General features: G+C 39.1%; 1 protein-coding gene across 1 annotated transcript in view; it reads left to right on the top strand.

Moving 5' to 3' along the window:
- LOC110168278 (mitogen-activated protein kinase-binding protein 1-like) overlaps positions 1 to 25,154 on the top strand; it is a 58,739-nt gene that overhangs the window by 30,770 nt on the left and 2,815 nt on the right. The window contains exons 15-33 of the mRNA XM_055149607.1: positions 942 to 1,063; positions 4,675 to 4,750; positions 4,832 to 4,943; positions 6,440 to 6,503; positions 7,127 to 7,234; positions 7,996 to 8,123; positions 9,456 to 9,493; positions 10,615 to 10,815; positions 11,771 to 11,883; positions 13,080 to 13,222; positions 16,046 to 16,255; positions 17,252 to 17,306; positions 18,007 to 18,102; positions 18,293 to 18,453; positions 19,595 to 20,073; positions 21,662 to 21,737; positions 21,835 to 21,913; positions 21,999 to 22,093; positions 24,141 to 24,226. Coding sequence (XP_055005582.1) covers positions 942 to 1,063; positions 4,675 to 4,750; positions 4,832 to 4,943; positions 6,440 to 6,503; positions 7,127 to 7,234; positions 7,996 to 8,123; positions 9,456 to 9,493; positions 10,615 to 10,815; positions 11,771 to 11,883; positions 13,080 to 13,222; positions 16,046 to 16,255; positions 17,252 to 17,306; positions 18,007 to 18,102; positions 18,293 to 18,453; positions 19,595 to 20,073; positions 21,662 to 21,737; positions 21,835 to 21,913; positions 21,999 to 22,093; positions 24,141 to 24,226 — 2,442 coding nt within the window. The remainder of the gene's footprint in view (positions 1 to 941; positions 1,064 to 4,674; positions 4,751 to 4,831; positions 4,944 to 6,439; positions 6,504 to 7,126; positions 7,235 to 7,995; positions 8,124 to 9,455; positions 9,494 to 10,614; positions 10,816 to 11,770; positions 11,884 to 13,079; positions 13,223 to 16,045; positions 16,256 to 17,251; positions 17,307 to 18,006; positions 18,103 to 18,292; positions 18,454 to 19,594; positions 20,074 to 21,661; positions 21,738 to 21,834; positions 21,914 to 21,998; positions 22,094 to 24,140; positions 24,227 to 25,154) is intronic.

Below are 25,154 nucleotides of genomic sequence, written 5' to 3'. Positions count from 1 at the left end.
GTTCATGTGAAATGTTTCAGAGATTATACATCTGCACGTCGTACACACAGACCGTATATATGAATGGACATATATTCTAGCCTCTTAGCGTTTTGGAGGTGAATTACTTCATGGTGCATAAACCTACATCAGGGTATCAGCATTTTCAGGCATCCACACAAATGAATTCGTGGGAGCTGGCATCACCAAATCGTTCCTTCTCTGGAGCTGTTTTCAATTGGATAAATGTGGACGAAAACTGTATCCGCAACGAAAACGACTCAAATACATAATACTGTGTATGGGGCCTAAATGTGGTTAGGGATGCACTGATCCATCTTTTTTCATTTCTGATACCGATATCGATATCTTTGACTTAAATTTTCTGCCTATACCCAATATAAACTAGTGTAGAGACAGAAAAATGTAACTTATTTCCTTAAAAGTCAGTAAACTTATTACACAAGAGAGCCAAGTGTGTTATGCAACTGTTGTTTATCTTTTTGCATAACTACTGAACAGCTTTGTATGAATAAAAGTTTAAACATGATGAGAGGTTCTAGGACAAATTCATCCTGTCTTATTACATCCAGTTAAAGACCCAACAAGGATGTCAGTTTAACCAACATCATGGATCCAATACTCGATCCAGCGAATGTTTCAGTATCAACACCGATATTCTACACTAGTATCGCATCAGTGCGTATCTTAACAGGGGATTTATAATATTTACTCACATTTATTGTTATGTAAGTGGTAAGAACTAGCTGCAAACTCAAAATAATAAGCAAAGAGTTTAGTTAAATGTGTGTGATTTGGAAATCCTTTGGGGAGGTACTTGGAATGGAGTGGAGAGCGACTGTAACTCTCGAGGGGCAAGTTGGAGTGGGCGAAATACAGAGAGGACAATTTTTCCAACTTTCTGACTACAAAATGTAACTGACTCTTTTGTCCTCTCCCAGACTGAAGGGGGCGCTGAGTTTCACCGCTCCCATCACTCGGTAAAGAAGAGCACCCTGTACGACATGAGCATCGACCCGACCTGTAGATATGCCGCTGTGGGCTGTCAGGACCGCTGCATCAGGTCAGCGTCTATCTGTCTGTAGAATAAAATAATATGAATTTTTGTATTATTATTTTGAAAAGATTTTATAACTTTTAAGATGGTGTAGAACGTAGACAAGGGTTCCCCAGAGCCTTTTCCTCAATGGACCAAAATGAATGTGCATTAGTGAGTTTGCACATAAAAATGTTTGTCTTCAAAGAAATGTTATGATTAAATTGACTTAAAGTATTAGGAAAGAGTCAGGATTGGCCTCCCTCCAATCTCCTGACTGCGTCTTTTCATTGCAAAATTGAATCAAAGTAGATTCTTCGTAGAATCTCGGCACCCTCTCGTGGGCCAAATTAGACCCCCTGGAGGGCCAAGACTGAACAGAACCAAGTCAAGAGAATTAAAACTTAAAACTAAACCAAATAGGGACAAGTAACTCAACAAGGACCATCTGCAGCCAACGTTATATTTTTGCTTATTTCATTTTTATTTAATCACAATTCCATATCAAACAGTAAAACTAAAGCAGCTGGACTTACTGACTTTTTGAACGTCAGCTGTTTTTTCATTATTGTTTTTGTTTCTTTCTTTATTTCGAGCTTTGTAACAGCAGAACAAACAGAAAGTAGTACAGAGATGAATGCAGTCTGTTCTATTTAATCCGTGTATCATTCGTTCATTTGTTTTTCAATATAAAACCAAAAGTTAGAAAACAAAAAAACAACAATTTTCTTCATTATTTGTGACCAAAACCAAAATAAAATAATGGATAACAATTTGTTTTTTTCAGTTTTCGATTTTGTGTTTAAATGAATAATGGAAAAAACAGATAACGGCCGTTTCCTGTTAACGTGATTTAACCTGCGATGCCGGATTAAACCAGGACTAAACCAGGACTAAACCAGGACTAAACCAGGACTAAACCAGGACTGAACCAGGACTAAACCAGGACTGAACCAGGACTAAACCAGGACTAAACCAGGACTAAACCAGGACTAAACCAGGACTGAACCGTTTTCAGTCCTGCTCCGGTCCCAGTCTCAGTCCTGGTCTCAGTCCAGGTCTCAGTCCAGGTCTCAGTCCAGGTCTCAGTCCAGGTCTCAGTCCTGGTCTCAGTCCTGGTCTGGTCCTGGCCTGAGTCTTGGTCTGGTCCCGGCTTCAGTTCTGGTCTGGTCCCAGTCTGGTCCCGGTCTCAATCCCGGTCTCAGTCCCGGTCTTGTCCTGGTCTCTGTCCCGGTCTTGTCCTGGTCTCAGTCCCGGTCTTGTCCTGGTCTCAGTCCCGGTCTTGTCCTGGTCTCAGTCCCAGTCAGGTCCTGGCCTCAGTCCTGGTCTGATCCCGGTCTCAGGATCCTGGTCTCAGTTCTGGTCTGGTCCCGGTCTTGTTCCGGTTTGAATCACAGTCTGGTCCCGGTCTGGTCCTGGTCTGGTCCCAGTTTTGTTCCCGTTTCAATCACGGTCTGGTCCCGGTCTCAGCCCTGGTCTCAGCCCTGGTCTCAGTCCTGGTCTCAGTCCTGGTCTCAGTCCTGGTCTCAGTCCTGGTCTCAGTCCTGGTCTCAGTCCTAGTCTCAGTCTTGATCTGGTCCCAGACCTGGTTTGTCACGGAAACAGGAAACGTCCGTTATCCGTTTTTTTTTTTTGCATTATTCATTTAAACACGAAATCGAAAACTGAAAAAAATTAATCGTTATCCATTTTTTCTTTTTGGTTTTGGAGACAAATAATGAAGAAAATAGTTTTTTTTTTTTTCGTTTTCTTAGTTTTGATTTTATTTTGAAAAATGAATGAACGAATGACACATGGATTCTATTTGAGTCTGAACTTGAAATGGAGTGGGCTGCAAAAACTAAGTCCAGCTGTTTTAGTTGGATTCTCTGATATATTTTGTTCCTGGATGTCTCAAAATTTGCATCAGTGAATCCAAATTCTTATAATAAGCATATTGGGTGAGTTCATTGTGACCCACCTGTCAAACACTCAGAGAAGGGCAGAGGTTGATCATATGAGGAGGAAGTAGGAAAAATTGTCTTTGTCTGTTTGAGCAAATACGGTTTTAACAGTGGAGATGTCACAATATTCAATTAAAGAGTTAATATTATTGTGAGAAGAAACATCACATTGTACGACTATTCGCACAAGGACAAAACAACAATGCTTTTTATTTCATTCACACTGTCTAAAAGAAAACAATTCTTCTATTATTTCAGCATCTTTATAAAATCAGACGTTCCAAGTGAAAAAATAATGACATTGTGATGATAGAAAAGCACTTTATATACACTTGCTTTTAGATAGAATTGAAGTTACACTTTTACACTTTATTTTGTAGTTTTAATAAATATATTGTGACGTGTATAACTGGATTTTAAAGGGTTTGTTATGGTATTTTCTAATCTATGTTATAATGTTGTTTCTTCATCACAAACATATCTGCAGTTGTGTTTTGTTTCATTCACACATTTAACACACAAACCGTGCAGATTTAGGCTGAGTTCTTCTTTCAAACTGAAAATACTCTGCTCCACTTTGTAATGTCATGTGGTAAAACAGCTGCTCCACTGTGTTTTTAAACTCCATACACCTTCACAGTGTTCGGAGTAACACGTTATAAAAATAACAAATTACTAATGCGTTGCTTTTTGCTGTAACGCAGTAATGTTCGGCATTACATGGAAAAAATGGTAATATTTAACTTGATACAGTCAGTATGGTCAGTATGGTACAGTCAGTAACGCGCGTCACAATGCATTGTGACTTGGATTGAAGTGGTGGGTTTTCGTTTTGTTTTTTTTCATACAAATTTGCTAAAATCACTGCAATATTAACAGCGGTGAAACGCCATTGTTATGGTTCTGAATGTCAGGACGAGCCCAGAGGTGCGCCTGTAGACCGATGGATAACCGTGGGCGAAAGGACCGGCGCAGAACTTCGCTCTCCACAGAGCAAAGAACAGCTGACGTCTGATCACGCTTTGCGGACACCCTGCTCCACGGGCTTGGGGTTCTCTCAGGGGCGGTCCCATATTCCAAGTCCTAGTCCAGGATTAATCCTGGTTTAGTCTTGGGTTTATTCCTGGTTTAGTCCTGGTTTAGTCCTGGTTCAGTTCTGGTTCAGTTCTGGTTTAGTCCTGGTTTAGTCCTGGTTCTGTCCATATATGGTGCAAAAGTTCGGCATCTTCGCACAGTTATTGTGAGAGTAATTTAAAAGTGCTGGAATAGTCTTGTACAGTAATATCTTACATTATGCCATACAAATTTACAAATTACTTTGAAATGACGGTAACAAGCCATAAATAACGCATAACGTTTTGAAGTAACTTGCCCAACAGTGAACCTTCACTAGAATCATTTGGACAATTTCAGCTCTGGAACTGGTAAAAGGAAAGGAAGGAAAGGAAAATGGAACTGTTAACTTGAAAACTACAGCTACATGACATCACAAGGTGGAACAGAACACTTTGAGCTTTGTGTAGACAGACATGTAGACAGAATAAAGGGCTGTTCAAACATCTGTGAATGAAACAAAACACAACTCCGGATATGTTTTTGATGCAGTAATAACATTATAATATGGCTAAAGAAAAGAGAGTAAATTCTGTGTATTATGGGCCCTTTTAATCCAGCCCTATCATTCTTTATTATCAGGCTTTTTGACATCAGCTCAGGTAAACAGAAAAAGGCCTTTAAAGGATCATTGAGTGAAGATGGCAGTCTGCTCAAGGTAATGTTATGTATTTCATAACATTTACTATACATTTTCTTATAAAAACATATTCATTTTGTATTCTGTTTTGTGTTATAGGTTCAGATCGATCCCTCTGGTTTGTACATAGCCACCAGCTGCTCAGATAAAAACATCAGCATCTTTGATTTCTACACTGGAGAATGTGTCACCACTATGTTTGGACACTCAGGTAACAATAAACACTTGTATATATGGATCATTAGATTAAACTTAGGCTACCACTTTATTACATCTTAATTAGCCTTAATAAATCATGATGAAAGACTTAAAGGTGCACAATGTAACTTTTTGGTTGGGGATCCATCACCTGCTTGTTTCTATGGAGATGTCATTGATCTGGCTGGAATGTTCCAAAGAATGACATTAAACAGCTCCAGCTTACATTTATTCAGTTACAGGTGGTTTTACAGCTCAAAAATACCTAGAGAAACAGGCGTTCTGACTGTGACCATGAAGATAGAAAGGTTTAATGCCATACTACGAAACAGACATGGGGACTTGCAAGTCATGACTTAGACTTGAGTCAGACTTGAGTCACTATTTTCAGACTTGAGACTTGACTTGATAAAATGGACTAAGACTTGGGACTCGACTCAGACTTGAAGGTCAGTGACTTGGGACTTGACTCGGACTTGAGGCATGTGACTTGAGAAGACTTGAAGCACTTTTAAATCTGAATTCGTTCTGTGCTGACTGTAATGATTCACTCTAAGATCTTGTCAAGACATTTAAAAAGGAATCATTTGCATTTTTACAACTCTTACATACTCTATAAATACTCATATATAAATATTGTATGACTTTATAAGTGCAATTTATCTTAAAATTCATATAAATTGCAATAATCTAAGCTCTATTTGGTACTTTTGTTTAAAGACTTGAAATGACTTGAAGCTCAAAGCAGATGTCTTGGACTTCTGGGCCAGTGACTTGAGACTCGACTTGGACTTGTCTGTATTTGACTTAGGACTTGACTCAGACTTGAGGTCAAAGACTTGAGACTTACTTGAGAGCCGCAAAACAACAACTTGGTCCCACCTCTGCTGTGAAACATTCCAGACAAAGCAATAACATCTCCATGGAGACAAGCATTGGACCCGCCACAAGAAAAGTTACACAATGCACCTTTAACTCATAATAAACAAATCATTTATTGACAGTGATTGTGGTTTAGCATGTTTTCATGGTGATGTTATTGCTTTTCCTGAGATGTTTCACAGTATGGCATTAAACAAACATATCTTATATTTATTTAATGACACGTGTTTTATTCCTCAAAACTACAGTTAAAAATGCATTATTACTGTGAACGGGCCCACTTTTCCACAGATCTGACTTGTAACTTGCATTGTAAAGTCACCTGCTTGTCTCCATGCAGATAGTTAAATTAAATGCCAATGCAATGCTGTTGAACATTCCACGGAAAACATTAAAAAAACATTCACTTCAAGCAGGTGTTGGACCTTCTACCAGAAAAGTTACACAGTGCACCTTTAAGTAGTTGCTCTAAGCCTGAATCGTTCTTAATAAAGTATGAACAAAGACTTAATTAATCATGAACAAAATTAGTTTATTAAGGCTAATTAAAATTTAGTTATTGTAAACAAGTACAAAAATTTGCAAAGAGATGACATTTTTTTAAATATTTTATCTAATTTCTTTCAGAGATTGTCACTGGGTTGAAATTCACCAGTGACTGCAAGCATCTGATTTCAGTCTCAGCAGACAGGTAAAAAACACTGTATCTACACATATAATGGGTACAATTATTATTATTCACTTTATAATAATTGTAATATTGAATCACAATTGAATTTTTTTAAAAGTTTAGTTTAGGCCAATTTCTTGTGTCCTTTTCACAACTTTCACATATCACACTGGAGTTTTGTCATCATGGTAAAGCTAACAATAACTAGCATGCTAAGGCACACTTCCGAAAATTTGGATTGTGTGAGGCAAGAATCCTCACATGGGCTCCCCTCTAATATAAATGAATACGAAAAGGGTCCAATTCTGGGCCCCTAAAACCCTGGAGCCCAGAACAACAGACCTGTTTGTACTGGGACAAACTGTATTTCAACAATATTTATTTTAGCTGCCCTCTCCTGTGTTAAATATCATGTGAAAGCGAGCAATATGGTTACAGTATAATGTATTCTGTAGCCTCTGTATAATTAATGGAGCAATTCTCCTGAAACGACTTTAAATTCAATCACAGAGGAATCTGAGTGTATCTGAGTCTTTTACCTTTTTCCACCTGAGAGGAAATGAGAGCCCTGTTTCCTCCTCTGTCTCAGAAATGAACATATGAAAGTTTAATGTGTGGCTGTTTCTTCTTCTCTTGTGCTGTAGCTGTGTCTTTGTGTGGAGACTGGCCCCCGAACTCGCACTGAAGATGAGACAGAGACTCCGGCAGCTCAGAGAGGACCCGAGCGCACCCATACACCGCACAGACAGCAGGTGGGGCTAGAGAGGATTGTTTAAAAAAACACTATGTACCTTTTTGGTTGGGGGTTTGTCACCTGCTTGTTTTTATGGATATGTCATTCCTGTGTCTGGAATGTTCCACAGTGTGACATTAAACAGCTCTGCCTTACATTTATTTAATTACAGGTGGTTTTATAGCTCAATAATATCCATAAAAACAGGCATTCTGACTGTGAGGTGGGGTCGCCTCTTCACAGACCTGACCTGTAACTTGGTCTCCATGAGACCAAACCAGGAAACAATTAGATGGCCCACCCGAATAATTATACCACACTCTTAAAGGACCCATATTACTCTATTTTCTGATCTATGTTCTAATGTTTCCTCATCACAAACAGACCTGGAGTTGTGTTTTGTTTCATTTTCACACAAACTCTACATATTTTAGGCTTATTTAGGGCTTTGAATTCTTCTCTCAAACAGAAAACACTCCACCTTGTGCTGTCATGTCAATAGAGGAAGTGCTCCACTATGTTTTTAAATGCCATACACCTTCACTAGAATCAGTTGGATCAGTTTTGCTCTGAAAATCTCTATCCAATCTCTATCACAATTGAATATTTCAGTGCCTAAGCCTAAAACTGCAGAGGACACATACAAGTTTTTCTCATGTGAAAGCTTAGAACCTTCAGAATTGTTCATTGTGCTGCAGAAGCTGCACTAGCACTGATTAGATATAGATGTTTCTTTATTAAGTGTAGAGTTATTCCTAACGTTTATGTGTGTGTTTGTAGGAGAGAGCTGCACAGCGCTCCACCTCTAGAGGGTCTCTCTTTAGAAAGTGACCATGAGCACGAAGACACGGTGACTGAAGAAGAGCAGACTGTCACCTCTGACAGCAGCCACGAAGAAGAGGACACAGGTCAAAACACATTCACATATGGATCAGTTTACAACACCGCATGGTGGCAGAGTGGTTAGAGCAAAGACTGTAGAAAGAAAAGTGGACTAAGAGAGTGTGACGTCTCTCACAACATTCAGCATCATTCAAACAAGTCTCGAGATGCTAAGGGTTACAGGAATGAATTTGCAGCCAAGGTCTATATTATGAAGAGAATTTTTTTGACAGACAAAATACCTAAAAAAAAACACACACACAGGAACATTTTAAGACCAAAATGACGAGGCTCACAGCAGCAGTTACAGAGAGAGGGACCACAATATTCCAATGTAAGACAATACTGACTGAGCCAGGGTCAGCAGAGCCAGAAGAGCTGCATGTAAACTTCCTATTTGGAATGCAGCGGCCTGCACATTAGCTATGTTCATTTATGTATACAGTGTATAGGTTGTATAGGTTGTATAAGTTAGAACAGTAGCACGTTCTCCTCATAGTACCAAGGTTCAGTTCAGTTCAGTTTGTGCTCTATTAACTATGGTTTCCATGGTGACATAATGCACAGAATAGCAAATAATGTCAAAAAAGATTGTCTGAAAACTCAAGAAAAAATACAAAATGGATTTAAACATCACAGTTTCAGTAGCCTGTGATCAATACAAGTGTCCATGGTCCTGTTTAGGTGTTTTATTTTCAACAGAAAAGGTGAGAGCTCTTTGTGGTCAGATTGTGTGAAAATAAAACTAAACAAACTTGAGTAATAGAGCTTATAACAGAGCAGTGCTTTCAGTTAGCATCACACCTCAGTGAATGTGTATGACATCAGCTTCAAAGTATCAATGCTATTGGAATACTTTTGAATAAATGCTGTCTTTAGTATTTAGCATCTTAAAATCTCCATTGATTTAAAATTGACTGAACTGAAAATCCTAATATCTGTACACGGATTTCAGCTTCCTGTTCTATGCAACATTTTGAGGCCTTTTTTTCTACTCAAAATATATAATATTTAGTTTTAAATGATGAATCACTATGGCCTGGTCCTAATTTTTCATCATTCTGACACCCATGGATAACTGCTCGTTTGAATTCAGAGAGGTAGAGGTGGGAGATGATGAAAATGAGATGCAAAAAAAGCTCCTAGTGGCACAGTCCTGGTAGAGTCCTTGTTTAGTCCTGCTTTTACCTCATATCTCCCCTGTGAAGTTCTTGTTTAGTCCAGGGACAGATGCACACATTTAAAACCTCTAGCCTCCATTGCTTTATTTGCATGTAAATGTCGAGTCTGAATTAAAATCCTCTGAAGGTTTTCGTGCGCAATTATATTGTAGCTCATAAATGCCTCTGCTGTAACAGGTGGCTCAGATGAAGGACAGGACTGGGAGCTGCCAAAGGTTTGTGCATAAACATCTAATCTCTGCTATGGTTTTATGGAGATAATTAAAAACTAAAAACATCATATTGTGTTTTTTTAGACTGCTGTGTGTTTTTGTGTTTTTGCTATTTTAACAAGTCTAAAATAACATTAAAATTGATGTTTTATTGACATGCATCTAATATATGGCCTAAAACTTACAATTCTGAACTGGGTACAACATCTCTGTGGATCTGAGCAAGTGGTGGACTGGCCCCACAGGAAAAGTTACATCAGAGTCCTGCTCTGGGTCGGGTACAGGCAAATAGTTGCTGAAATGGGCAGGTTTTAATGTTCTGGAATTTTACAGGCAGGGTATGCGGGTGGGTAGTGATTACACACAGGCGGGTCGGCACTAAATCAGAATTAAACCAGGACTACACCAGGACTAATCTTGGACTTAAGAGAGAGAGAACACCAAGTGAGAGAGAAAGCACGATCAGGTGACAGCAGCACTTACCTCCGTGTGCGTGGACATCTGTGGTCACCCGACAGTCTACATGTCCCGACAGTGAGCCCTGGTTCAGTTCTGGTTCAGTTCTGGTTTAGTCCTTTTTTAGTCCTAGTTCAGTACTGGAATCAGCCCTGGGTTAGTCCTGTGGTGTGTGCGGCACAAAAGTCCAGCATCTCAATCAATGTTTCTTCTGCTCAGTAAATAAAGCCTGTGAAGTGATGACAGTCGAGTCGCGTCTGTGAATTCGTGTTCGTATTGAAGAAAGCGTAATCATTTAATTTCATTTTGTGATTCTAATTCTTGAAGTCGTAACTTTTCAGTTCATATTCTGATGGATGCTTCAGTTAGAATGAGTTTAATTTGTGTGTGATGTATTACAGGCACGGGCGGGTAACGGGTGGAATTGTATTCGGTCCGGGCGGGTGCAGGTTTAACTTTGATAAAATCATGGGTTTATGGGTGGGTGCGGTGCTGTACTACATGGGTACGGGTGGGTGCGGGTCTCCAAAACGAACCCATGCAGGACTCTGACTTCCATAGGGCAGCTTTAAATGTTCCTGCTGTGATAAGACTGTTGAATATACAGAGTCAAATTAACATATAGAAATGGTTTTGGTAACATTGCTGCCTGTGTACTGCTGTTTTAGCCCAGGACAGTGACCTCAGAGCAGGCTAAGCGTCCCCGGAGGCAGTGGTCTCTCAGGGGAGGGTCTCTGGAGCTCATGGTCAAGTCCATGTTGGACCTGAGGCAGCTGGAGACGTTTGGGCAGAAGAAAAGCCCCAACAGCCCCAACGGCTCCCTCCAAACCTGGGACAGGAGGAGCATGTGCAACCTGCAGGACCCTCTGGTATGTGTGGTGAGGTTAGGTTAGTTTATTTGACAATTTTAGTTAAAAACTGCATTGGAAAACATGTGCAAGAAGCTCAGAATGCACAATGAGACATTAAAAACAAACACATGAACAAACAATAGACAATCAATAAAGATGACATGACAACTTTGTGAAATGAAAAAGCTACAAAGATTAAAGAGCCAAAATATTAAGGTGTTGCATCAAAGTTCAAAGTGCATTGTTCAAGTTTGTGGGAAGAAGCTGTTAACGGAAGAAGTTTTACATTTAATAGAGTGATATCTTCTTCCAGAGGTGAGAAGCTTGAACATCTCTGCAGGAGGCCAGAGAGGTCGTGTATGATCTGAAGGCCTCGGTTTGAAAGGCTACATTTGTAAAGAGCCTCGAACTTTCCTCTCTTTGACTGTAATGTTGCTGAACCACACGGTGATAGAGCCAAGGAGGCTTTCGAAGGTGCAGGGATAAAAGTAGAGCAGGATCTTTGAGTTCTTTGTGAGTTCTCTTAGTTTCCACAAAAAGAAGAGAAGCTGCTGAGAATACTTAACAGTGAATTCTTAAAAGTATTGTAGTGCTTTTGCTCCAGCTCAGATGATTAGGCAAGGTCAGACCAACAAATTTACTCTTCCACAATTTGAATGGTGGCATGATACATAAAAAATGTAAATGATTAACATGTAAAATTCTCCAGCCATTATTCAAACTGGATATATACTTAACAGTAACATTTAAACAACATTTCTTCTTTTGATTTTAAGACAAAAATGAGAGTTGAGTCATATTTTTGTATTAAATATTTATTCTGTGTACTTTCTTTGCGCGTTTGAAAATGGTCTTCAATCGTTAGTTACAATATATAGTCACATTTTATTTAGCTTCAGGATAGGTTATTCTGACAAAAATCATCTTTAATGTTAACCTTAATGTTCTAAGTGAAGTGTTTTTGTGTTTTTAGGTGGATTACGGATCCAGGCAGCGCAGGACTTTACAACACTCTGACTGGCGCTCTCTCTCCCGGAGCGTCCCTGGAGCTGAAGAAGTTCTGCCCTTCACCGAGGACAGAGAAAGGTAAAAACGACCAAACACACAACACTGGAGATGCACAATATATATGACAATCAAACTGGAACTTTAAGTAGGTGCAATTATCAAATCACAAAGAATGCAGTTATTTACGTAATTACACAATTATCCACTGTAAATATAATATACAATATATCCTTGAACTGAAAAGTAACCCTTCAGTTTAGACCTCTACAAATATGTCAATTTATATTTCAGTCTTCTCTCTATGTTAATTGCTCCTGGAGTTGTTTACATTACATCTGAATAAAATCCTACTTCCCTCCTTTCCTGGTTAAATCCAGCAGATTTATCCAAAAACAGTGATTTGTTCCAGTTTATACAAGAAATGTCCCAGGTGCCCCTATTTTTGACCAATCTGTTCCCTGCCAACAGTAGAGGGATAAATTGTTATTTATTTTGGTAAAATACAGAAAAGCTGCTTGAAAATAACCAAAACACAAAGAAAATGTGACTATACTGACTCACGTGTTAGTCATGAATGGGCCGAGTGCAGAACAGTTCTTCTTAATTACCCACTCTTTTCACAGTTTCATTATTATCAACTGCTCCAAAACCGGGGCCTGTCCCAGTTTTTTATTTTGAAAATCTGCGCAAAATTGAATAATCTTACATTGTCATTACCTCATCAAAAACAGACCTGGAGTTGTGTTCTGTTTCATTCACACATGTTTGAGTCTCTTTTATTAGTCTGTCTGCATCTCCAAAGCTCAAAATGCTCTGTGATTTCATGTAGTGGTAGTTTTCAAGTTAACAGCCACATTTTATCTTTAGTTCCATACAGATTGGCAATTCCAGAGCAGAAATCCAAATGATTCTACAGAAAGTGTATAGAGTTTAAAAACGCAGTGGAGCGCTTCCTGTTTTAACACATGACATCACAAGGTGGAACAGAGTGTTTTTTGTTTGAGAGAAGAACTTCTAAATATGCAGGGTTTTTGTGTTAAAAATGTGAGAATGAAACAAAACAACAACTCTAGGTCTGTTTGTGATGAGGAAACAACATTATAACATAAATCAGAAAACTGTAATATGGACCTTTCAAATATAAACTGCAAATTTACTCACAATACGTATACATTTTTATTACATTTTGCTTTAAAATCGAGCAGGCCTACGCAACACTTTCACCTAAATGATCCCAGCATCTAATTGTTTCTATTTCTGTCTTCTTGCGTCAGTGATTACAGAGTGAAGAGGCCAGTGTCCAGCAGGGGGCAGTGGAGAGGGAGGAGCAGCAAGAGCCAGGAGAGCCAAAGTCCGGACAGCGCCTGTTCTGTGGGATACGACAGCAGAGAGTCCAGCCCTGACTACCTCCTGGACGGTACAGACTGATTTTATCAAGATATATACGTTTACATTTGACTTAAAGCTGCACTGTGTAACTTTTGTGGTGGAGGGTCTACTATCTACTTGTCTCCATGGAGATGTTATTGCTTTGCCTGGACATCAAACATTTCCATCTACCATTTATTAATTGATTGGTGTTTTTATTGCTTAAAATACAATAATTCCGTCTGTGAGTAGGGACAGCACTCCACAGATCTGAACTGTAATGTGATAGATACACTGTAAAATCGAATAAGTAGACCTACTTGGAAAAATCTCGGAAACCAATTGCCTTGAAAAATCTGACTAAAGTGGACTGTGAATCTACAGCAGAGCTTACAAGTAATTCCTCAGTGTGGTGTCCAGTAAATTCTTCTTTCATCGAACTAGGCACAGCAAGTGAAGTGAACTTTAGTTTTCATTCATAGAACTCATGTTGTGAAGCTGCGCCCACGAATCAGTCAGTTCCTCAAATCTGAAATATGCAGAAACCTTTACTTTTAAAACAGCAATTTCATCTTCAAACCATAGAAACCGAATTGAGGAATTACACTGCAAATTTCTCTGATTTGGCCAAGATTTTAAAACTTATATCAGGTTATTCATCTTGTTTTCAGTTTTATGATACTTACTACTTCTGAGACTGTTTAATTCTAGTCTGGGGGTAGTTTATTATAAGATAACTTACCTAGTAAAATTATTTGTCCATGCAGCAAGATAATTATACTTTTAAGTCATTTTCTGATAAATTTAAGTGTTTATATCTTAAGCTTTTTTGTAATGTAAACGTTACTTATATACAATAATGCCATTTAGATCTGCATCAGGTACAAGGATTTGAATATTTGCTTCATTAGTCTTTGAAAAAAACATAGCAAAACTTTAGTTGAACTTAAGTTCAAAGCACATCCCAACATGTGTAAATAATAAAGCTCGGTTATTCCATGTCGACTCAACCAAGGCCACGCACTGGAAGAAACAAAACAGGTGAACAGGTGTAATCCAGCACAGACTGGATGAACAGAGGGAGGATATAGAGACTGGATGAACAGAGGGAGGATATAGAGACTGGATGAACAGAGGGAGGATATAGAGACTGGATGAACAGAGGGAGGATATAGAGACTGGATGAACAGAGGGAGGATATAGAGACTGGATGAGAGGGAGGATATAGAGACTGAATGAACAGAGGGAGGATATAGAGACTGGATGAACAGAGGGAGGATATAGAGACTGAATGAACAGAGGGAGGATATAGAGACTGGATGAACAGAGGGAGGATATAGAGACTGGAATGAACAGAGGGAGGATATAGAGACTGGATGAACAGAGGGAGGATATAGAGACTGGATGAACAGAGGGAGGATATAGAGACTGGATGAACAGAGGGAGGATATAGAGACTGGATGAACAGAGGGAGGATATAGAGACTGGATGAACAGAGGGAGGATATAGAGACTGGATGAACAGAGGGAGGATATAGAGACGCTCTGGGAGGATCAGGGAATGAGTGGAGCTGTAGGAAAAACAGGTAGGTAGCAAAAGTAGGAACGGAAACAACTGGGTAATGGAGCTGGACTCTTGGCAGTAACACGTCACTGTTGAAGTTACTCGTCTCATTCGAGTCGACTTTAGTCTAATTGAAATAATGAGCTTTTTTTGCATTGAAAGTAACTGTTACTTTACCACAATCATTAAGATCCACTCATTCGTAGCTGTGAGTAAAGTAAACGAGCTGAATGCAAGTGAACCCTAGTGTCAGATTTTACAGTGTAGGTTTAATCTAAACTGTGGAACATTCTAGACAAAGCAATAACATTTCCATGGAGACAAGTAAGTGGTGAACCCTTCACGAGAAATGTTACATAGTGCACCTTTAAACTACCGTCTTTTTGTTCAAAGCAAAGATAAGAGTTTGAATTATTATTCTTCATGTAGATTAGTTTTAGTTAATGACACTCCATCTCATTCATTTTTACATTTTAGATACATCCAGGAGAGCTATAAACCATGTTATTATGCTGTTACCATATCAAAAACATACCTGAAGTTGCGTTTTGTTTCATTTTTTTCACGTTTGAGTAAACCTGCATTATTAGGCTGTTTACATCTCCAAAACTCAAAACGCTCTATTGAGGAAATAGTGTAATCTGGGCTCTTTAAAGGTGATCTCAGTGTAAAAACAAATAATCAAAACATTGAATCATTGCGATTCAACACAAAAAGTAGTCAAATTTCTTCGTCCAAAATCTGAACTCTGCTCCAAAACACATTTTTACTGCCAGAATTAGCTGTACTGTAGATCTCTCTATTGAAAAGTGGATCTCAATTAGATTATGTGCTAGGGATGTAACGATATCCAAATCTCTCAGTGCAATATTATCACGATATGGATCTCAGGGTACGATATTTATTGCGATATTTTGAAGAGGCTAATATAAATGTAGATAGAATACTTTTTTGCTTTTAAAACACCATGGCAAGATTTTGGTGTGAATTAATCCCAAAAAGTCAGTTAAAAAACATATTTCTTCATGTTGTTTGCACTGAAATGAATCATGGGATATGTAGTTCCCAATGTTTCTAAGCTGTTGCTACTATAAAACCATGCATTTAAGCAAAGGAACTTGTGATTTGATATATTGTGACGGTCCACGATATTATTGTGAGACTTTTGACGATACGATATCACGATATTTGGGTTATTGTTACATTCCTATTATGTGCCCATCCCTCACTAATTTTGTGCCAATATTACAGATGTGAAAGACTTCTAAGCGTGCATTTTAATAAGATGAGATTTGTTTGTTTTTTTCAGAAGTGGACTCTTTGAACCAGGACAGCTCAGAGGAGATAGAAGGAGCAGAAAAGGAGGAGGGAGAAGAGGATCAGGTCTCTCCCCTCACAGTGAGCAGTGTAGAGGAGGCTCTGAGGACGGTGACTGAAGACCACACAGAGGACATCATCAACAACAACCACCAGGATCTAAAACACAACAAGAACAACAGCAGCAACAGCAACAGGGCGGGTGAGGAAATCTATAATCTGTCAAGTGTTTTCCAAGTTAAAGATGGCTGTTTAAGGAATTAAAGGTGCACTAAATAACTTTTTACGGGGATGTCTGCTATCTACTTGTTTCCATGGGGATGTTATTATTACTGGAATGTCCCAGAGCATGCCACTGTTTTGCATTTTTCTATTTTGAGAAAGAGAGAGAGAGAGACTTTATTGACCCTGAGGGAAATTCAAGTTTTGCTGCAGCAACATTTCTACTCTGCAACTCGCCTTTGTGTCTCAGTCAAAGGTCTCCGTGCAGTTTAACAGGAGGACTGGTCAGGGAGTGTCAGCAGATTTGTGTCAGGGCAGTTTGAGGAGAGGAACAGCCAAAAGTGTCCCTCCTCTGTGTCCTGCAGCATCACAGCAGCCTGCAGGGGGCGCCAGGTGAACACAACAGGAAAGGCCTCACTCTAGCTCTGCTTTGGTGTTTTGGTTGGTGATGAAATGATTTCTTCTGGAAGGTCTCATACAGTCTTTCACTTAGAAGGTCTTCTACCATATTTATTGATACATATGGTGTAAAAAGCCTGTAGCATTTGCATTGTCCATAAGTAGATCTAAGAAGAAGAGTGAAGCATGTGAGCGGGGTCACAGAATGTTACCTCTCCACACATCTGACCTGAACTTGTCCTGGTGGCGTCACCTGCGTGTCTCTACGGAGATAATTTTAATGGATTACTGTGGAACATTACAGGCCCAGCAATAACACTTCCGTGGAGAATACAGAAAGCGTTCATAGTGCATAATTAGTGCATAAATGGATCAGTTGATGCAGTTCCACATATCAACAAAACCATAGCAAAAGCTTTAATAAAATGTTCCACACTGTTTTCCTAACATGCTAACGGGAAATTATATATTAAATCTTGTCTCACGCCAGTTTAAAACAACAGCAACAACAATCTAAACGGGTAAAACATTTGTTGTGCCTGTAGCTCTTGTTTGTGACTCTGGTTTGTGTCCACAGCTCAGAGCCCAGTCCCCAGTTTCTCTTCACGCTTCCTGAGCAGAGGACAGAACAGGTACAGCCCAAATAACAGCACCCACACAGATATTATTACAGAGACAAACCACGGGAGGATTATAGGACCCTGAAACCATCCTCCTCACAGTGGGATACTCAAACACTTTTACAGACTCTGATCCATTCATATAAAACTTTTAAAGGTCCCATATTACACAAAATGGACCCTTGTGAGCTTTAAGTCATGTCAGAATGTTGTTACCTCATCCAAAACAGACCTGGAGTTGTGTTTGTTTCTTTCACGTGTTTGAGAAACCCTTTATTATTAGTCTGTCTTCAAAGCTGAAAATGCTGTTTCACTTGTGATGTCACAAGCAGTAGTTTTCAAGCTACCTTTTACCTTCAGTTCAGTAGAGACTGACAATTCCAGGACTGAAATCATCTAAATGATTCTAGTAAAGCTGTATGGAGTTTAAAAGGGCAGTGGAGCACGTCCTGTATTACCACATGACATCACAAGGTGGAGCGATTTCCGTTTGAGAGAAGAACTGAGAAGAAGAAAAAAAAAAAAGAACTGAGCCTAAATATGCAGGGCTTGTGTTTTAAACAAGTCTGAATGAAACAAAACACAACTCCAGGTCTGTTTGTGACGAGAAAAGAACATTATAACATAGATCAGAAAATAGTGTAATATGGGCCCTTTAACTGTCTGATTGCAGATTTGTTGATCAGGCAAATCCTTTTTGTTTTTGTTGTAGCGCTAAGCCCCCAGTGTCCAAAGTGCGCCCCCTAATGGGGAATGTACATGACAGATTCACTGAAGACGTTAAATCTACTAATGACAAGTGTGTGAGGTAAGAAATAATTGTTTTAGCTTCTGTTAAATTCAGTGTTTTAGCTATTTTGGTTCTAATCAAATGCAAAATTCATTAATATTGTTACTATTATTTGCCAGCATTCTGCGATCGCAGAGTGCACTCAAGTGTATTTAGCAGAATGTTTTTGTGATAATAAATGAAAAAAATTTTTTTGTTCCTCATTTAGATCAGACACAGTCAGTGCACCTCTCCTCCGGGCTCAGAAGAACAAGAGGCCCCCTGGTGGACACTTGTGGAGACGGTCCATCCCTTCAGCCAAAGCTCCTCCTCTGGACACAAGCAACTGTTTATATAAAGCTCACTCTGTGCAGAACCTGCCCTCTCAAAGTAAGACAGATACTACCACTACTTTAACAAAACCTCAGGCAATACTAATGTCTTATTTGTTTTGGTAAAGTTGTGCTTTTTGTTTCATTGCATAAAAAAAAAATACTTAAATTTGATAATGAACACTGCCCTCTGGCCTTCATCAGTAACCTGACTCTCACCAGACTGATATATGTAGCAGTACGAATTGAGGGCTGCACATTTACCAATCTGGAGCAGCTCTCAGCAGTCGAAAAAAAAAAATTTAAATCCAGTTGAGAAAAAAGAAAAAAGCACAGACATCTGTCCACAAATGCACAAAGCGCTTACCTTCTGCGTGCTTTTCACAAACAAAATAGTCCGTATAGACGCTGAAATAGGCTGAAGTACATCTGTTGCCGTGGCCATATTTGTTTTGGTTTGTTTGGGCGCTTTGCCTCTGGCTTCCTCACAAAATTCACTGCTGCGACGTGATTGGCCCACTCGCTGCTGGGCGAATTTGACCCTCACAGCGGGAGTCTCTGAAGATGGATTCTCATGAGTTCACAAACTCACGAATATCACAACAATCCATCTTTTTGTGGAGCATTACATCATCAATGTAAGAAAATGTAAGTAATTTATCCTCCACGTACATCTCTCTCATCAGTGTCCCGAATGTACACAAGAGTCTGAGCTTGAAGCAGCTGCTCGTATCACAGATGATCGTGTTACTACAGCTCCTATGAGTCAACGTTAAGCTGAGAGACGTACGTGGAGGATAAATTACTTAAATTCTCTTTTAATCAGATCAAAAATATATCAACAGTATGATTTCAATTCGATATTTTTGGCTTTGAATAGATGTTTCCTTTATTTATTTTCATCCACAAAACCTGTCAAGAAAATTACCTTTTTTATTTTAATTTCTTTATTTGGAGGTTTTACAGGATTTAATGAAATGATTATGCTCAAATGATTTTGGTCTAATAAGTAAATGAATCAGAACTACTCAAATTGAGATAAAAAACAGTTTGTAGATGGAACTTTTTTCAGGGATAAGATTGATTTTACCTGTTAAAAATCCAATCAGGACAGCTTTACAAAATGATTATCCAAGTGAAATAAGCCAATTTGAGTGTGAAATATTGATTGATTCTTTCTTTCCTTTCTTTCTCTGCAGCTCCTGTCTCACCTGTCCCCTCCAGTGAGCGTAGACAAACCCCACAGCGTCCTCAACACCTGTTTTTGGACCGGCCCAAACCCTCCCTCCTCCTCTCCTCTCCTCCCTCCTCTTCCTTCTCTTCCTCCCTGTCCCCCCTCTCCCCTCTGCCCTGGGACCCCACCCCCTCTCCCAGGACCCCCCACTCCTACATGAACCCAACAGCCAGCTCCATCGCTAAAATTAGCCGCTCATTCTCCGTGGGCGAAGGATTGCAACTCGGATCACCGCCGCGATCGCCAAATTTAACCAAAAAACAACCGAATCTGGATGCCGCTGACCTTCCTTTGCTCGCTTCGTCTCCTGTGGGATTTTCGCTATCCAAAAGTCCCTCTCCGACCCCTCCTCGCCACACTTCTATAACCCCCTGTGTAGTCAGTCCTTCTCGGATACCTCAACTCAGGCACCCCGTCAGCCCGCGACGCTGCCTGGCTCCAGAAGTAAGGCCCACACTGTATAGAAAATATATTTACAGTAGATATTGTATGTTTGAATGTAAAAATGTGTTTAGATTGAGCAACTTTTTTCAACCTGTTTCTTGCTGATTTCAATATAAAAGTTCAACGTCAAATTTTAGTGTCAGTATTCTATGACAAGAAACTCAGAAGCTTTCCATGTATATATATTTTACACGTGGTGCCACTACTTACTTTAAAATAAAAGACTGTACTGAAGCCTGTTAATAAATCTAAACTAACATAACTGAAATTAAGATCAGTTATTCTGAACTTTTTCAAATATTGCTGAAGGCCTTGTGAGCTTTAAACTGTGTTACAATGCTGTTATCTCCTCAAAAACAGACCTGGAGTTGGGTTTTTGTTTCATTCACACGTTTGAGTAATGCTTTATTATTAGTCCATCTACATTAAAACTCAAATTGCTCTGTTCCACTTTGTGATGTCAGGTAGTGGTAGTTTTCAAGGTAACTGCTCCTTTTACCTTTTGTAGAGATTGTTAATATTTTTCAAACTATAAGGTGCACTGGATTATAAAACGCACTATCAATAATGTTGAATTCTGTCGTCTATTTTCATACATAAGGCACATCGGATTATAAGGCGCATTAAGCGAAACAAATGGATGAAACTAATGCCCAGGCATCCACGATCCACTGACAGATCGTGACTTCGCCCAGTGTTGTCTCCCTGTCTTGGTGAATGTGCATTATAAATGTGAATGTTTGTTTTTTATTTCCCAGAAGGACTCAAATATACATTGAGTAATAATGTGTTTAATGCAGCTTTGACACATTTGTTTTACATTTTACAAAAATGAAACTTAAACATGGAAAAAAAAAGCTTGCTCCTTGTACGCTGATGCAGTTCAGCTCCTTTCGGACTTTCTCCGTGAGGCTCCTGACTACAGTAGCTGTAATGCTCCGACAATCCAAGTGGTGCAGCTTCATATCTTACCAAAACTGTACTAAAACATTTTGACAGATTTCTGAGCACCATGTACCACATAAAATTGGTTCGAGGTCAGTAAACACAACCAGAATTAATACATAAGGCACACCGGATTATAAGGCACACTGTCCATTTTTGAGAAAATTAAAGGATTTTAAGTGCAATTTATAGTCCAAAAATATGGTAATCCAAATGATTCTAGTGAAGGTTTATGCAGTTTAAAAACGCAGTGGCGCACTTCCTGTTTCACCACATGACATCACAAGGTCCCTAGTAAAAAAGATAAAGAAATAAAAGCATTATCTATAGGAGATAGTTACACAGGTGCACTTTGTAACTTTTATGGTAGAGGGTCTGCGTTTAGTTTGTAACATTTCAGTTAAAGCATTCAAGTCTCCATGTAAACAGAGTATGGCATTAAACTCAGTGGTGGAACAGAGTATTTTCTGTTTGAGAGAAGAACTGAGCCTAAGTACGCAGGGTTTGTGTGTTAAACATGTGTGAATGAAACAAAACACAGCTCCAGATATGTGTTTGATGAGGAAACTACACTGTAAGATAGATCAGAAAATAGTGTAACATTATCTATCTATTATATTAAGTTTAAACCTTTCCTTTGCAGTTCAGCCAGTCTCGATCTTGTGCCCCCACCAGCCCGGACCTTGCCTCTGTCACTGCCTCTGGAAACGATAAACCAGGTTAGACCGTTAACCCGATCTCACTGATGATGGATAGAGACAGGAAGAGGAAATGGACGAGGAAATCTGATTAGTCTTGTCACTCTGTTGTCCTCAGTGCACAGGCCACACACCAGAGAGCTGCCTGTTCAGAGCCCGCTGCCACTGAAGACGAAGACGAGGTCCGTGTGTGAGAGGTGAAACTCTTATATAACCTCTGCTCTTCAGGTTAAACTGTGGTCTGTTATATCACTAACTCTGTGTGTTGTCCGTCATTGGCAGCGTGACGGAGGCAGAGCAGGTGGAGGTGGTGGAAGGGGAAGAGCGCCCTCTGGTGGATGAGCAGAGTGGTATGACAAGTGCAGACTCAAAGAAAGGTGAATTCAAAGTCTTTCATCTATCAAGGTCGTAGAGTGTACAGTATAGAAATAACTGCATTATTTACATGAGCTAGAACTTAAAGGTGCTATATTACGCAAAACTGAATCTTGTGATCTGATAACCATGTTTTAATGCTATTACCTCATCGAAACATACCTGGAGTTGTGTTTTGTTTCATTCACACATGTTTGAGTACCACAATCATTTATTATTACATCTCCAAAGCTCAAAACACTCTGTTCCACCTTGTGATGTCATGTACTGTTTTCATGTTAACAGCTACCTTTAGTTCAGTAGAGATTGGTAATTCCGGGGCCAAAATGATCTAAATGATTCTAATGAAGGTGTATGGAGATTTAAAACACACTAATAATAATAATAAGGTAATAAGGTTTACAAAGTGCTTTACAAACAGCAACGAACAATACAAAAAGCATAAAAACAACACACAGAAAGCATAAAAATGATGCAAACAAAAAAAATGATGCAAACAATCCAATTAATTATAATAAATAAATAAAAATAATTAGAATAAAAATAAATAAATAAGGAATAAAATCAAGCTAAACCAGTTAAAGGAAGGTCAACTGATAAAAATAAATCTTAAGAAGTGATTTAAAAGATGATTCTGGTGCGAGCCTTATCTCCTCTGCAAAGACTTTGGAACAACCACATGGACCTGCCTGAGGATCTGCGGCTGTGGGAGGCTCGTACAGGGTTAAACATTCCGAAATATAACTTGGTGAAAGATCTAAATGAGCTTTAAAAGTGATCAGTAAAATCTTAAACTCAATTCTAAAACACACAGGCAGACAGTGAAGCGAAGTAAAACAGGGGTCAGGGGTGTTGATGTCTGTTAAAACTAGTGAGGAGCAGTGGAGCACTTCCTGTATTACCACATGACATCACAAGGTGGAAATGAGGGTTTTCTGTTGAAGAGAAGAAGGGTTTGTTTGTTAAATATGTGTGAATGAAACAAAACACAACTCCAGGTCTGTTTGTGATGAGAAAAATAGTGTAATATGGGCCCTTTAAATGTGCGTTTTGTAACTTTTATGGTGGAGAATCTGCTTGTTTCCATGGAGATGTGATTGTTGTCGAATGTACCACAGTATGACATTTAACTTCATCCATGCTCACTTTAAGAATGTATGTTTTTAGCAGTGTAAACACCTTAATCTGAATACGTGAGTAAGAGTAATGCCATACAGTGGAAGATCAGGCAAAGTAATAGGCGAGTTTCATTGTTGACAAAAGCGCGCGTTGCATGCTGGGAATTATTTTAGTCGGCAGCAAGAAACACTAATTCAACATGACGGACGGAGCGAGAAAGCACGTAAAGGGTATTGATCCCAGTTATTTATCCACTCTAACGGCAGAGGACCCAAGACCATTTGACCAGAAATTGGTCATAAGCATCGATGGAGACAAATCACCCTTTTCAACCCCGACAAAAGGTGAAACCAAACCAAATTTCTGGTCGGAATCACCAACTACCTGGACAAATATTCACTTTGGTGATATCCACAATGACTTGGTGGAAACTCCTGGGCCATTCACAGCAGAAAAGATGAAAACCTCCAAGAGTCTCGATGTGTTGTTGAACTTGTTGGAGTCCACGGTTTGTTAGGATCTTCTACGTTTGCTCTGCGGAATGTTTGAAAAGTCATTTAATTCATCCGTTAGTGGTTCTTCTTTTTCACTCAGAATACGAAAAAGACATTTTCCTTCTTCCGTGCTTCTATTTGTGCATCCGATAATGCAGCAGGAATTTACCATTATCAGGGATAAATACGTGAGGTTACGCACTGTGTTTGATCGCTATCCATGTTTCTTGCCTCCGACCAAAATATTTCCCAGCATGCAACGCAGGGCTTTTAATAACAATGACGTCAGCTGAAACTCGCCTCTATGTTTCTATGGTGATAAGAAGAAGGCTGACCCTCCACCTGAATAATTACAAGTTTAGATTACATTAATTAATTGTCTCCTTTATGTTTGTTATTTTTAAAATGTACCTCCTCCTTTCCCTGTCTGTCACAGAAGAGTCCATCACCGTGGAAACGTGTCGTCAGGTGATCTCCGAGCTCCAGGACTGTCTGAGGAGGAGCATCCACGCCTACACCACGGTCAGTCTGTCACTCTCTGTCAAATCACATCATGATGAAACTGATGCTGGTAACAGTGTGGTTTAATATCGCCCACTAACTGATATTAGTGTTCACAAGGAGCACATTACACTCTTAAACTCTTAAACTGTTATACTGTTGTGTCCGTTAACGAATGTTGCATGGGTAAATATTTAAGTGGGACCTGGTTAAATAAAGGTCAGTAAAATAAATAAAATAAATGTAACCCAGGGCAGCTGTGGTTTCAGAAGTATCTTAAAACCTAATTGTGAAGTGAATGAAAAATGCACACAGTTTTAAATAGACCGTCAACAAGCTCTGTACAGATCCAATGTGTTATTATGGTGCAACACATAATTTCAGTTAGAAAACGACTGAGCAAGTGGAGAACTCAAAGGTTGGTGGTTCAATCTCAGCTACTTATAAACTTCCCATGTGTTTCAGAGTAATAATGTATGGGCAGTGGCAGAGTTAGCAGTTTGGGGGCCCTAGGCGAGCTTGAGTTTTGGGCCCTCACTATAATGCACTGTTTTGTTGGGGTTTTTTGTTGTTGTTTTTTTTTTTTTTTGTATTTCTTTAATATGTATTGTATGTTTTTCCCCATTGTTCATGAGACACGCACATCTTTATTTGTGAATTTGTAAACTCGTCTTATTAGTTCGGTCGCCTACTAGATAACCAGTTTTATTTTTTTGCCAGTACAATTAAATTTTTGTTCACATCCATTACATATGATTATGACATGACTACGATTATGTTCAAATCAGGGTCAAGCTGACTCGTCCATTCTAACGTGAATGGGGGAATTTTTTGACAATTAAAATAGATTTGACAATCAGATACTATTTAGATTTTTTTTTTCTTGTTTAAAAGTAAAACTACTCTCATTTAATGTCATATTGAGAGAAAATCATACTACTCTGAGGCC

The sequence above is a fragment of the Boleophthalmus pectinirostris genome, unplaced genomic scaffold (genome assembly GCF_026225935.1).
Source record: "Boleophthalmus pectinirostris isolate CB_2022bp ecotype Guang Dong unplaced genomic scaffold, ASM2622593v1 HiC_scaffold_13, whole genome shotgun sequence".
In the NCBI taxonomy this organism is placed as follows: domain Eukaryota; kingdom Metazoa; phylum Chordata; class Actinopteri; order Gobiiformes; family Gobiidae; genus Boleophthalmus; species Boleophthalmus pectinirostris.
This window is presented reverse-complemented; position numbering and strand designations above follow the sequence as displayed.